The sequence below is a fragment of the Megalops cyprinoides genome, chromosome 21, assembly GCF_013368585.1.
Source record: "Megalops cyprinoides isolate fMegCyp1 chromosome 21, fMegCyp1.pri, whole genome shotgun sequence".
In the NCBI taxonomy this organism is placed as follows: Eukaryota; Metazoa; Chordata; class Actinopteri; order Elopiformes; family Megalopidae; genus Megalops; species Megalops cyprinoides.
In genome coordinates, this window is record NC_050603.1 from 12,565,076 (window position 1) to 12,579,975 (window position 14,900).

General features: G+C 39.2%; 1 protein-coding gene across 2 annotated transcripts; it reads left to right on the plus strand.

Moving 5' to 3' along the window:
• The first annotated feature begins 468 nt into the window (after positions 1-468).
• LOC118796385 lies at positions 469-7,643 on the plus strand. Of its 2 annotated transcripts, XM_036555236.1 has the most exons (8): positions 469-638; positions 3,026-3,190; positions 3,508-3,615; positions 4,121-4,192; positions 4,790-4,903; positions 5,558-5,659; positions 6,521-6,622; positions 6,765-7,643. In XM_036555236.1, exons 2-7 carry the CDS (start codon positions 3,044-3,046, stop codon positions 6,614-6,616), a joined length of 639 nt encoding a protein of 212 aa, XP_036411129.1. In that variant the 5' UTR covers positions 469-638; positions 3,026-3,043; the 3' UTR covers positions 6,617-6,622; positions 6,765-7,643. The 2 variants fall into 2 exon arrangements, with proteins under 2 accessions (XP_036411129.1, XP_036411130.1); XM_036555237.1 differs by lacking the exons at positions 469-638; positions 3,026-3,190; positions 3,508-3,615 and having other exon boundaries at positions 4,037-4,192.
• The last annotated feature ends 7,257 nt before the right edge of the window (positions 7,644-14,900 follow it).

Below are 14,900 nucleotides of genomic sequence, written 5' to 3' on the forward strand. Positions count from 1 at the left end.
ATAACAAGCTAACTAACTAGTATTTAATATTCTAAACAAATAATTCTCCAACTGCCCTTCTTCACATCGCATTTTGATTTTTACACAACTCACTTCAAAGTTTCAGGCCCGCACTACAGAAACACTCAAATCCGATCAGGCTTTGACTGTTGGGGGCCCAGGCTTCTCCACAGCACCGTACTCCTTGTGACATTCTGCAACACATTTCCACCGCTCGATCTTCACACCAATCAGAGCCTAGTGTTTGAAACCACGAAGAGTAAAGAAACTCGTTCAAAGTTCGCTATGGAGTTGTGCCATGACAACTGAAACAATGTTTCATATTCTTGTAGTAATTATGAATGAAACTGGGAATAAAATGCACTATGAAGCGATTAGTTTTGTAGAAAAAAAAAAAAACATTTCTCCATACCAGTCAACGGGGAATTGGCAAGTCGCGGTGAAATCGTCGCCATATTGGTTTCTGCAAAAAATATATCCCCGTCCACCCATCCAGCTTTTTGAGATCAGTGCTACAGATGCTGTAATACGCCTTTAAAAGAACACAGGCCGTTCGAAATATTCTGGTATTGCACAGACGTGCCATTTTAAGTCAGCACGGCGCGCACGCCACAGTATACAGATTCACTCAATATAGGGTAAGTTCAAAATTTATTTGATTTATTTTAGCATGGTACTGACAGTTTGAAAACTCGCTCATATTATCATGCTCGCTAATGCTGTTATGTTTTGTTAATGAGATAAAGATCATAGGAAGTCTACAAATCATATTGGCAATTCCAGGGGGTCTGACAAACGTATTCCTAAACCTTAAATATGGAGATTATTGCCCATCACCAATTCTTCGCAGCCATTTTCCAGGGAGAAAGAAACAAAAGACTTGCTGGCGCATCGGTCAGTGTGGAGCACTGTGTGGCGAAAGCGTAGGCTACACCCAGTCGTTCCTTCTAACATGGGAATAGTTGGACCACATTAAAATTTCATGTCACAAATCACAGTTAGAGTTGTTTCTTAGCACGGCTGTTGCAACTGAGACAATCAACTCCAAATCTAATTCAGCACAGTACACTGTACATTTGCGAGCCTCCATGGCAACTGTATGCTTTCAGTTTTACGTATTTTATGCACACTGCCGGAGAGAATCAAGAGATTTTCAGGTAGTGAATCTTACTCGAGGGTACCACAGCAGTGTCTCACCTGAGATTCGAACGCGCAACTCTCAGGTCGCGTACGTTGATGGTCGGTGTAGATTTCATACGTTGCTGGATCGAAAAACGAGAAAACGGGGCGACTTTTCTACTTTATGTAATTAGTCTTAAAATTTAGTCCTGTGTTTCCATGTGTTCACTAACAAATATTTAGGGTAGTTTCTACTTTTCTTAATTTCCTGATTCAACAAATCAGGAAATTGTAAATACACTAATTATACTAATTGTGAAGTTCTAAATATACTAATTGTAAATAAACTAAAATTGAATGTTACTGAGTGGTTTTGGGCTAACACGTGCTAGAACTATCTGAGCATCACCAAATATCGTACGGACACTGAGTTCTTAAAATAATCTGACCAGGAGTAATAATTTAGGCTACGTTTACGATACATCGGCGTTGCAAAGGACAAATGAAATAGGCTACATTTGCCAGCGTTATTTGTGCTGAATGAGCTAATTAGTTCATAAATCTGTCTGATGTTGGTTCACCGTTTCATATTAATGCCTCTGTACACATATCTGTAAAGGTCACTCTTTTGCTGTTTTGTGAATAATAGAAGCCATACATCTTTGAAGCAACCTGACAAACGACTGTCCGACTTCGTTATTAAAAGTGTTACAGGGATTCCAAGACTGCCGAGCCATAGGCCTACATGACCACAAGTGGGGGACAATGCAGATGCAAATGACAAGACGGGAATAGTAATCTATTTCTAATAATTGATATTTATCTGCGAAGTATTATTTGTAATAGCAAAACTGCTTGTTTTTGTTTTATTCGATATCAGTGGTAAATGGAAAAGGAAAGTTTTAATATTATTTTTTTGTCACCCTGTTCTAAAACTTATTGTGGAGACCCCTCCCCACCTGTAAAAAGCGGAAATCAAGGGATATAGGTTTTTAAATCAGCAGGCCTGTGTCAGATCTATTTTCATAGGCCTGTAGATTAAATATAAGATCAATCAGAACGCTTCAGGCATTACAACATTCAGAATTATGTCAACAGCCTTTTTCCTCAGTTACATAATCGAGGTGACACTCTAGTATAAGGGCACGCGTTTTTTGTGTAAATGTTATTAGTTTGACAAATTACCAGATTACTGAGTATAAAGTGCAAACAAATACAACACTTGAAAATATTCTGAAAAATATCCATCAGAACAGGCCAACAACATTAATCAATGGATGTTAAATATTCAGACTATCATGGCCTTAAAAATAAGGATATCTGTCAGTTGCAGCATATCTTTTTATAGCATATGTTGCTGTTTTCCCCCCAAAATTGCAAAAAAAAAGGTGTTGCTTGGGAATCTGAAAATCAGAAACAGAGTGCTTGGATAGGATCGTGGAAGTAAAACATTCCATTCAGATTCATTCAGATTTTGTTTATGCCAACATCGCTCATATTTCTTTATATTGTAAGGAAAACATTGGATAATCCCACAAAAAGGAGGAGATGGAGGGAAATGAATAATCTGCTTTATCGTTTTGCCATTGGGTGTCATTACCTGCCAGAGAGCAGGCTGACGTAGGTAGGTAGGAACAGTAAACATGATGGGTGAAGCACACTGGCAAGACCAGTGAAGCACTGATGCACAAGTGAGGTTCATGGTTCTTAAAGTGTGCAGAGCTATGGCAACCAATCACTAAATTTTGATGAGAAGAGCAGAGACTCTTGACTGGTCAGTTTGCTTCATCAGATTGACAGCACATCTCACACTTTACAGTTCTCCATGACGCCTGTGTCCCTTCACTGAAACTAAGCCAGATCCAAGCATTTGAGCTGAAGTGTTGTCCTTTCTCCATTCTCCCAGGGGATCCCGAGAAGTAAAATGTCCAGCCACGCTGCTGCAGCCATCTCTGCTATGATCAGCAGCCAGGCCAGCCATCCACCAGCTACGGTCCGTAGACGTATAAATGTAAGGGAAGAACCAGAGGCTGTGAGGATATTTACAAAAAGAACTAACGAAACAGTCGGGGTAAGAGCTCACTGTACATTACTTTCCCAAAGAATTTTGTTTCTTTTGTAGAAGGGAACATGATGTGTGTGTATGTATATAGTCCAGACCAAATGAAACCTCATTACAGTAGTATTTGCCTTTGGTGACCAAGCACATTGAGAATAGAATCTGGAATTTGCTATTTTAATTGGATGGGACAGATGGGTGCAAATCTATGTCAGTATTTTAAATAATCCAAATGTTTATGAAGTTGTTTTTTGAAATGATGACAAGGCAAATGTTGATTGTTGACAGAATGTTGACAAAATTGTGTTCATTGTCTTTTTTCTCCTAAGATTTTACAGATGTTGTTTGGATGTGGTATTTTTGTTGTATCTCTCTGGATTTTATTTGCTGAGAGAAGTATTGCCAGCACTGTAATGTCAATGGCAGGAAGTACGTTGGTGAGTAGACAGCAGAAAAAAAATATTTTACAATTACATTACATGACAATGTTTTGAGTCCTCACTGATAAAAGCATGCCAGTTATGACATTTCATCCAACTTGCCGTAAAGAATTTTAGGAGTGAGGAATACTTTTGCATGTGTCCAGGGAGTAACACCTATAGCAGCATTGAGTGGTGTAATCTGCATCCACTGTGTACATTTATCATCTGATAAGCATTCATCATCCAATAATATATGGTTGAATTAAATGTTAAATCGCACATCCACATATACACAATCAGAGTAACAGGAAGGGTACTGAAAAATAGTGCATAACTGGGATGCTAATATGATTGGGGGGGGGGGGCATTTTCCTTTTCAAAAATGTCCAAATGTTTCCTGGAATAGACCAGTATAGCTTAAAATGTGATACTCAGATCTATGAATACCTTTTACCCAATGACCCACTGAAGTCTGCAGTCAAAATAAACTTGATTAAAAACCCTGATCTTCTGTTCTTAGTACATTGCCAGTGGGGTTTTCTCTTGTGCCAGGTGGAACTGTATGGCGAGAGTGAAAAGTCGCCTCATTGTGGTGAGTGACAATGTTTTGCACTGCTGAAGTGTCACACTAGTGCAATGCTACTAGTTCCAGTAAAACCCTGTCGTTGCTGTGTGGTCTATATGTACTTATCGGGCTGCATATATCTGTATGTAACAGTGTTACAGTGATGATGAGAATGATGACTGACTATTCATTCAAATGTCAGATGTAATGTGGTGTGAACAGTGTCGTTCATGAAATGTGAGCTGCTAAGATTACATTCCATTATTGTCATTTAGCAAACGCTCTTGTCCGGGGCAGCTTGTACAGGTTACAGTTTTTCTACATGTTACCCATTTGTACAGCTGGATATTTACTGAGGCAATTCTGGGTTATGTACCTTACCCAAGAGTATAACAGCAGTGCCCCAGTGGGAAATTGAACCAGCAACCTTCCAGTTACAAGTCCTGCTTCTTACCACTATGCTACACTGCTGCCCCAAACTCAAGATATCCCCAAACTCAGAGATAAAAAGAAATATGTCCATTATGAGGTAAATAATAACTAATCATTATTGTATGATTTTGAAGTGAACAGTCCTGTAAGCGCTTTAACAGTCCTCGTTCCTTCTGTCCGCTCCTGCCTTAGGTCAGGGCGACCATAGTGACGAGCGCGCTGAGTGGGGTTACAGCCATCATCTGCATCGTCATCTACTTCTGCTATCTGAATTGCGTTGGATTTTCCGCCTGCTCAGAAATGCACGTAAGGATCCTCATTGGCTATATATATATTTTTTTTTTGCTCTTTCCTTTTTATGATTGACAGGAGGAGGCCCATGTTAAAGGCCTTATGTAAATTCCAGTTTACATTATTCCAGTTAAAATACAATTCCAAACCACATGGGACAGTGTTAGTTCTTGATTTTAATACCCTCTAGTATTGATTCCCCTTGAATTGTCCTGCAGAGCATTTTTAGTAAGGGGATTTCATTTCACCCTCTTCTATTTATTCTTACAACTGAGCTATGTTAATATATCCCTTTCCTGTGTCCCTCAGCCTTACCTTTTGTTGAAATCAACATGAATGCTGTAAGGCTTCAATGTTAAATTATCTTTTTCTAGACATCATAGGCACCAGCTATTTTCACACTGAAGCCTTGATGATAAATGTCAGGTGATAATCAATTATCAGTGTTAATCACCACAGTGCAGAACTGCTTTAATAAATTGGGGAAAATTGTGCAGGTTGAGAGTTTTCATTATTTATACGTGCAAAAACTATGAGTCAGTTTTTTTTCTTCATGTGATTTCATAGGAAAACAACAGCGTTAATTCCCCTTAAATAAAGATATGCATAAATGAGAATGTCATGCAGGCCATTTTTTGCTTAGCCATATGTTTTATAATGCGGTTATAGGTGATGTTGGTGATACTGTGTGTCCTGTCATTCCTGGAGCTTGCATTCGCTGCGCTGACCATTGTCTATGCCTACAAGGCTCTTTACAACATCAATGATTTGGTAAGGGCAATTTACTATATGTTGTAGCAATCTTAATAAGGCCTCCCTTACATGGTACCTTGTTCTTCTTTCTGCTTTTTATAGAGTTAAGTTTAGAACCACAATCTAAAAATCTTGTAAGCAATAAGCATAAGCAGTTCTTCCTTTTCAGGGCTACCATATGTCAAAAACTAGTGAAAGGCCAGGACAGAATATTTGCAAATGAACATTTAGAGGTATAACATATAGATGAGTTCTGAGTAATCAAGTAACAATGAAACATTAAGAGTGTTATGTCCATCCAGCTGCTCATATGGCACTGATCCACAGGGGATGCTTGTGACTTGAACAGATACTGTAGCTTTACATAAAACCAGTAGTCCCCAGCTTTAGTTTCGACAATATATCACTCAGTTTGTTTACCATATCACTCTAAATCACCTGGTTTCTGGAACAGGCTACCTGGTAACCACTCGACTAACCACTTCTTTGGTAGAATGAGGCGTGACTGACATCGCTCTGATTTTTAGGGATCAAGATAAAAATGCTGTAGTTAGAGAGGGAAATGTAATCAAACCACAAAGTGGTTTAATAATAGTTTTAATCATGGTTTAAGTGTCATGAGGAACATAACAATTTTATTCATTTTCATTATATTTAAAGCCGCAGCTTATGCATTGTGTGCGACTAGACCAAGCAGCAAGCATGGTGCTGGGTGAATGAACTCTTGCATCAGAGCTGGAGATGGCAGACATAAACCATCAGTGGCTGATGTCAGCCTTTACCCAGCTTCTGTTGATGTCACTCACACAACAGGCAACAGATGTGAAGTGTATAATTTGTGCCTTTCTTTAGTTTTTAACTCCACTGTGGTTTCAACAGGAGCCTGTGGTCTTCAGCCGTGAAGGATGGAGGGACGGTACTAGGGGGAGCGATGATGGGAAAGACCTGATGGTCACCTCCGCCGTCAGTCTTTAGTCAAAGGTCATTGCCAGCAACAGTAAACCTCCACCCACAGCAGTCGTTTATCCACATTCTTTGGACCAACTTGACCCACTGACATTTCAATAGCAGGGGTAAATCACCTGAATTTGACCATTGCTTTTTTTTGGTGTTGCTTTTTTAGACCTTCACAGCCAGCAGTCCTCTGGTGTTGGAGCTCTACTGAGGTTCCCAGGATTTCCCATTTTTCTCATCTACTCAAACTGCACCCTCTTCTTCAACAGCAAAGCCACTGATGTTTGGACATAGCAGCGTCCCTGTCAGATGTTTGCCCATTGAGCTGAGGAGTCAGGGCCTCCTTAACTTGCCCATTAAAAGGCTTGTGAATTCTGCCAAAAAGAAAGAAAGAAAAAAAAACAAACAAAAAGGATTACTCAATAAGGGAACACTTTTTATACTTCACTTGTACCACACTGTGACTTTGAATATTCTGCACCACCAGAGCATTTGCAGTAAAGATTATGTCACACTTTTTAATATAGAGGGTATTTTAATCTGCTCACCGTTAGGTGGTCATCCACTAGGCTCAACATTTTACGGGTCAAGAGAAGTCTAGTGTAGTGAATTGAATGTTTGAATCCTGCCACCCCTTTCACAGAGAGGGTCACGCCTTTGCCGTCTCAACCTTTTGGTGCCTTGTGTTAGTGGCCAGAGAAGGGAACGCCCTCACTTTTCAAATCTCTAGCTCATCGAGTAGATGATCTTGGAGGGTGGGGATGATCTTTTACTTACTAAAGGCTTCATTCCTGTGCCTCTTATCCAGTGATCCAGCACAACAGGACACGTGGGCCAATGAGAGGAGCAGAATGGCATTCATGGTTATAAAAACACCGTGTGCCAAAGCATTCCCAAGGTACTGTTGTTGCCTGGTTCTCAGCCTACCTCAGGTTGGTTTTAACCTACTTTTGATGTAAGCTTGTGTGTTCCAACCCAATGCCATAATTGTACTGAACCAGCTTCTGTTTCCTTCTCATATTTCAGAGTAAACCCAAACTTTGATGCACTGTCCATATACACTAAGAATGTTTTTTTGCACTTTATTATTGTATTTCTATACCAGTTTTGGCACTTCTAGAATATGTTACTGGCAGTGTTACACACTCAAATAATTTTATTTTTCTATGTCACTCCTTAATGCTGTGTCTGTGACCTCTGAAACAACTGGTGGTGTGTGTGTGTCAGTGTACCCAAAAAACTGGGACAATTTGACACACTTTTTAAATATTTCAATGCAATTTTTTTGTCAGTATTAACAATCTGACATTACCACAGAACTACTACAAACCCAATGGTTAATCACATGAAATATACATTTCCTTGTATAATACTGCATTATGTTAAAATGTGCTGAATTGAAATTTATGGAAACAAGTAAAAGTTGACCATTTGCATTTTACCGCTGAAGAAAACATTCAGTGAAATTCCATTTCACAAAGTGTTGATATGCTTACGTTGTGCCTTTGTAAAGGATACTGTTGTTTAGTCCTTATATGATGCAACTTGTCTTTGTGTTTATTAAATGTATTCTTTTTATAAAGAAGATCATTGATATATACGTGCTTATTTTTCATGTAAGTGGGGACTTGCTACTATATTTGTGTATACACACATTATCTAAGTCACATTGTTGTGTATTTCTTAGCCATAATATAATAAAAAAGTATAAGAAAATGACATAATCTGATTCATTACCTTACTGTTCATGTTGAAATATGTACATGTTGTCGGACAACCATGAAAAACAAGGTATGGTGTGTGTGTGTGTGTGTGTGTGTGTGTGTGTGTGTGTGTGTGTGTGTGTGTGTGTGTGTGTGTGTGTGTGTGTGTGTGTGTGTGTGTGTGTGTACACTGTGGCATTGCTTGGCCTCTCTCGCTCAGAAATGAATGCACACACCTCTACAAATTGACCAGGTGCTACTGAAACAGACTCCTTTTAATGTAATGCCAGGGAAATATTTAGGTCAGTTGAAGAAAATATTTATCAACTGTGCATACATATTCTACTTTCCTAACAACCATATGACCATACCATAACTTTCTGTAACCATATGCTGCTTTTTACAATAAGGGTAAGTCACCCAGTAACACAGTTAATTTGTTTAACTGATCATGTAAGGTTTACTTTGTAATACCATTTCAAGCATGTGATCAATTCGCTTTGGTTACACTAGCTGAATCAAAAAGGATACTGCATAAGTGAAATGTTATAAACATTAGGAATGGGAAATGTCTTCGGTAGGGTAAGAAGGAAGCTGAAATGGCTATTACATATGTTGTTGCCTTACCAGTGTTACACCACAAGAGGGCAATGTGGAGTAAATAATAAGAGATGGAGAGATAGGCCAATGAATTTTTTTTAACTTCACTGTTCAGCAGGGGGCATAAGTTCCTTCTTAATGTTCTTTACGATATATGCAAATCAATAAAGCATGCTGGGTCATGTAGTGTGTGGCATCATGCTAATTATAGGGAGGTCAGGCTGATCTTAAGAAGTGTCTGTTTTATATTATTAACAGTTTATGGTGTACTACATTATTACATGGAGCATTGCAATTTATGTGAGGTAGGACATATCGTTCATAATATCTCTGTGGTTGAACCAGCAACCCATCATTGTCAGGACAGGCACAAGGTTACTGTTGGATGCAGAGATTGGCAGCCTATAAATGAATTATGGATGGTGTCCTTTAGTAAACTGGTATTTGTGGCAGAGAATGTATGTATCTTTCCCACAGCTTATTGTCAGTGAAATTGGGATAAGCTTTGACTATATGGTTTGTAAACCCATGTGCAATGCTCCCATAATGCACTGCAAAATGTGCCATATTATTGAGTGAAGATACTGAATGCAGACAGTGTGACATCCAGAAAAAAAGAGTCAAACATTACTTTATTTGAAAGTTTAATCAGAGGAACATAATGTAAAAATGATCATCTTCAGATGGCTGCAGAGGAATTAGGAATCAAATTAAATTGATTATAAGGATAATTCCTCCCTGAGGCCAATGTATGCAACAAGTGGGTACTGCATTTTCAAGTAGTTAAAATGCACACAAACCTTACTTTATGACATAAATTCATACTATAAGTGTTTTACATTAAAGATTACTTTGGCCATAGATATACCAGTATATGGCCACTGTTTTTACTTTCAGACTTATGAGAACAATCAAGTTTGTATTTCATAAAAAGTTTCAGGAGAGTAGTAACTTGCTTTGTAAAGTTCAGCATCGTCATTGTGTCTGAACAGTGTGTCTGACAGTTTTACAATACGTGCTTCCAGTTTGAGCTTTCTACACTAATAATTGCAAAAATGAAAGAGGCATAGAGAGAGGAATAACAGACTAACAGAATAAAAACAGGATGAAATGAACTTGTTTGCAATGTGTGAATATTAATTTGCACATTGAAGATAGGAAGAAATATGGTATGTGATAAAATCTCTATACTATCATTTTCTTAGAAACATTTTATTTCCTGTAGAAGAAATTTGTTGTGCAAGATAAACGCCTAGAGACATCTCTTTTTTTAGGGGGGTGGTGGTGGTGGTGGTGGTGGCATAATAGTATATTTTATAGTACAATAAATACAAACAATAAAAACAAAAAAGAAGGAAAGAAATAGGAAATATTGAAGCACCACTCATCTCAATCTTCAATCTCAATCCTGCACTACCTTGTCTCCTGAGTGGTGAAATGAGCTCCCCACAATTTTCAGGATATCTTTTGGCATACATGTAACACCCACCTATTCAGACTCTATCCTTGTTTCCTGAACTCTGACCCCACCCCACACTTAACATCGTAGTACCTTGTGCTTTGGGCTGGTTTTAGTGGCAATATTTCAAAAACCGCTGCACATAAGCAATGAAATATGTATGCATGTGGAAAACCAGCACTGAAGTCTGAATTCTGGTGTTTGGCCTGAAATGGTCAGAAGGGCTGTTGGTGCTGTATTGCTCACCCCAGTATGGCTCACCTCGTGATGTCTGGCACTTTACTACCAAGATGCTTTGGGAGGTGACCTGGTTACTGAAGAGAAGGGGTGGTGATGATGGTGATTTGGTGGGTAGAGGTGATGCAGGGCGGGGGTGGGGGTGGGGGGTGGTGGATGGGGGCAATGGCAATGTTTGTGAGTGCAAGTGTGTGCAGGGGTAGGGGTGGGGGGAGCAGAGAGGGTTCAGAAGTAAAGTGTTGAAGCAGAAAATCTCCCTCATTTCTCTCCTTCTCTTTCCCCATCTTTCACTGGACCCGACCTACGGCAGCCGCAATTTGTGCGATTTCACAGATCACTGGGCCCCTACAACTCTGACAGCTTGCTCTGAGGGGAAGACAGAGGGAGTGGTGGGAGTAGCAGAGAGAGAGAGAAAGAGAGAGAGAGAGAGAGGGGACAGCAAGAGGTGAAGGGTGACAAGAATGAGGATGAAAAAATATGGGAGGAGGACAAGCTGGGAGGTAGAGGTATGGATGAGAGATAGAGAGAGAGAGATAGAGAGAGAGAGAGAGAGAGAGAGAGAGAGATGGGTAAATGGATAAAGCTGAAAGGAGCAGGAAAAACATGAAAAAGAAAAATGGAATGGTAGAAGGTGATGAAGAAGGTTAGGGTGGAGGCAGATGGAGGAAAAATGTGTTGGATATAGATGGTGAATTAAAGGCAACATGGTAGAACTTTTCTGGAGTGAGGGACATTTCTGTTATTAAGATATAGAGGTATCATTTCATATTTATATTTTCATCTCTCTCACTATTTATTACGTAATTCAAAACATGTAATTGACCTGAAATTCAGCTCAATTCCTGTGGTGTTCAGTTAATGCAAACTTCAGACAGACACAGACACAGTTCAATACAACGGCAAGATTCAGTGCAATATTTCTAGCCTAGCGCAATCCCTCCATATACTCAAGAGGGTCAGAAACCACATGACATCAGGTATAAATACAGAGGAAACCAGATGGTCTATGGCATTGCTGGAGATATATACATACATATATAAACTCAAAATATTATCAAAGTATGACCCCCTCAGATATGAGTCTGTATATGTGTGTCTATATGTCTATAAACATATACAAGATGGGTTTTCCATAAGAGCAGTCTGAGGGATTTCACAGGGTCTTGAAACAGGAGGAGAAGCTCAGGAGGGAGGCTGGGGTTGAGCAGGACTTTGTCACGGAGGTTTACTTTTGCTGTTTTAAATAGGACATCCTATTCCTTTTCGGAATGGGGCTCATCTGCAGTTGGTGGGGGAGGGAGAGATGTTTTTCTGCTTCATTTTCGCAGTTATAAACAAAGGAAAATCTCAGCCTGTGTGTCGCTGGTACAATGGACAGCTGATCTTTGAGATTTTGAAAAAAAAAAACATTTTATTTCATTTTTAACTTCAGTGATGGTTTTAGCAGTGGCTAAGAGGAACAGGCATCCAGCAAAAATAAGTAATTGGTGTGGACTGGTTATTTCATTTATTAAAACATGCAACACCCCCTTTGGATCATTATCCATGTCTAATTACATGGCATACAGCAAAAATACTATCTGTTTGTACAGCTGGGTATTTACTGAAGCAATTCAGATTAACCTTACCCAATAGTATCACAGATGGTGCCCAGCCAGAATTCATGCCTGAATTATGGTTATAAAACCAGGTCCTGATCTACTATGCTACTCTGTGCTAATCAGTTCATTACAAGCTCAAGAAATGTTATTATCCAAGGTGATTTACAGTACATATATGTTAAATATACAATACCCCCATTTATACTGTTGGGGCAACTGAGGAAAAAAGTACCTTGCTTAAAGGTATCATAGCAACATCCCACATGGTGTATGAACCCAGGATCTTCAGGTCTATAGCCCATTACACCACACACTGCGTGATGATCAGGTTGGTGGCAAATGACCTAAGGCAGACAGCGCACAGTAAATGATTCACTGTCAACAGCTGATACCTCCTCAAGGCAACATCCTGAGATGAAAGGAGTCTGGAGCACAGCTCTCTTTATTTGTGTTATCAGACAGCCAAACCATAAAGGGGCATTAATATGAGAGCATGCAAGCTGAAAATAAACATGCTTAAATAGCTGAAACCACATTTCAGAGTGTCTCTTAGTGTGTTATTTGGTATATTTTTGCAACCCCTGGTAGGAAGAAAGGGCCAATATGGAATCCAGTCCTCAAATATTTCATGAACCCTTCAGCTTTCCACAAACATACTCACACTCAAACTCTGCAAATAAAACTTTCAGCCATCAACAGGATTCTTTCATGGGCCTTATCTCCTTTTTAAATGCTCTAGAAGTGCTCTGTGCAATGGTCTAAATTGTAAAACAAGTTCCACAACTAGGTCCTGTCACAATTCCGCAGTAATTGCGGTTATTTAACTTTACATAGACTATTTGACAGTAGAACAGGGTGCCAGTTGGAGGCCTGCTTTTGTGGTAAACTAAGCCATTACTCCCAATGAGAAGGGTCACCTGCACCCTTTGTTTTGCAAGGTGTGGGACATCTGGGCTGGATTCTGGGGTCAGTCACAGGACAGGGGGCACTGGAAATCCCCCAGCTGTGTCTTGTGGAGGATTTGGACTAGTACCACTAACCCCACTGGGAGTGATAATCTGTGTCTGTGATGGAAGTCCTTTATTAATTAGCTGGGAACACTTAATGATTATATTAAAACCCAATTAATTAACCATTAAGTAATTCATTATTGCAAAGGTATTATTTATTTATGGCATCTCTGTCTGGCAGTTGACACTGGCTTTAACTGGCTTTAGGACCAGCATTGATAAACAAATTACCTAATGCTATATAGCATTGCCAAATGTTCAATGGGATTTTGTAAGTCATTTATAAAGGGTGAATAGTATCCACTTTAAGGCAGGGATTGTAAACACATGCAAATAACAGACAGTTCAGATAATTAATTAATAAGAGGTAAATAAATATTGAGAATGTGTTCTAAATGGTTAACAAATGCAGCTTTATTATGGAGTGACTAGGTGTGCACTGGTTTGCCTATTATGTGTGCCTGTTTGTGGTCAAAAGTTTACACAGGGTAAATAGATTGCATTTCATTAACTGAGAAAAATATGTGGTAGTGTCAATGAGCCCTTTAAAAATATAATGAGCAAGACAGAACCTATAAAAAGCAGATATAATATTAGTTAGGGAAGGCTGTTGAACATGAAGTGAAGTAAAAAAAGATAGAGGTGTGAAAATATGAAGAAAAAGTAAAACAAAACTGCCCATCACCCTCTATCTTCTCCCTCAGATAGAATTACTGCTCAGGGCCCCAGGTCAAGGGAAAGTGGAGCTCCAAAGCATCCAATTGGAAAGCTGAGAGTTCAGAGGTCACACCTGTGTCATCTCATTGGCTAAACGGACAGACACAGACCACATTAACCTCTGCTGACCCTTCTTTCATCCAGATGTGTACAAAATAGGTCTGCATTTGTTCATCTCCTTGCACCCCCCATTTAAATTGTCCATTGTGTGTAATAAATACAAAGGTGACTGACTCTCGGACAATGGCAGTAGAATTTTCCCCTCGGCATTCCTTAGTAACCAAAGATGTTTTCATCTTGATCACATGTTCATTCTAGTGTGCATTTCTTTTGTATGAGAACACCCTAACAGATTATTAACAATGCATTCCTTTGTCACCGAATTAATCATGGGTTTCTACTAATCAACTGATGACATAAGTAGCTGGCGGGTAAAATGACTTATTTAATGCCTGGTGACAACTTATTCATACAGTTATGCATGTACAAAATATTCTGATTGTTTGGTTTAAAAGTTAATATGCCAGGTGAGGCATTCCAGACAGGTGTGCTTCAAGATGGCAGTTCACTTCTGTTAACGTTTTACTAAGAGCCAAGAAGTGTGGTGAAGTGCTAAAGGAAAGGGTGTGGGTGGAATGCTAAAGTTGCAGGTTCGACTCCATTTTAGCACACTGCCGTTGTCCTTGAACACACAACTTGAACAGCTGTATAAGTAGATAATATGCAAAAAATAAGCTATGCATACCAAACTGGATGAGGGTGTCTTCTAAGCAAAGGTTTTGTTTGGCTGGACAATAAATAACAATAATATTATGTTGTTCAACTGCGTCTCTGATAGCTTCCTTGACATTTTTGTAATTATAATGTCATGGTGTAGGGTGTAGGGTATGGATACTTCCAACCATATCTGTATCAACTCTATCTAACCAAACTCGACATATATATCAGATCTCCTTGTCCCTGCTACAATGTGTCATC

Coding starts and splice junctions, on each gene's coding strand:
- LOC118796385 (XM_036555236.1), top strand. CDS start 3,044: ATGTCCAGCCACGCTGCTGCAGCCATCTCTGCTATGATCAGCAGCCAG. Junction 3,616..4,120: donor CAATGGCAGGAAGTACGTTG/GTGAGTAGACAG, acceptor TTCTGTTCTTAG/TACATTGCCAGTGGGGTTTT. Junction 4,904..5,557: donor CCGCCTGCTCAGAAATGCAC/GTAAGGATCCTC, acceptor ATGCGGTTATAG/GTGATGTTGGTGATACTGTG.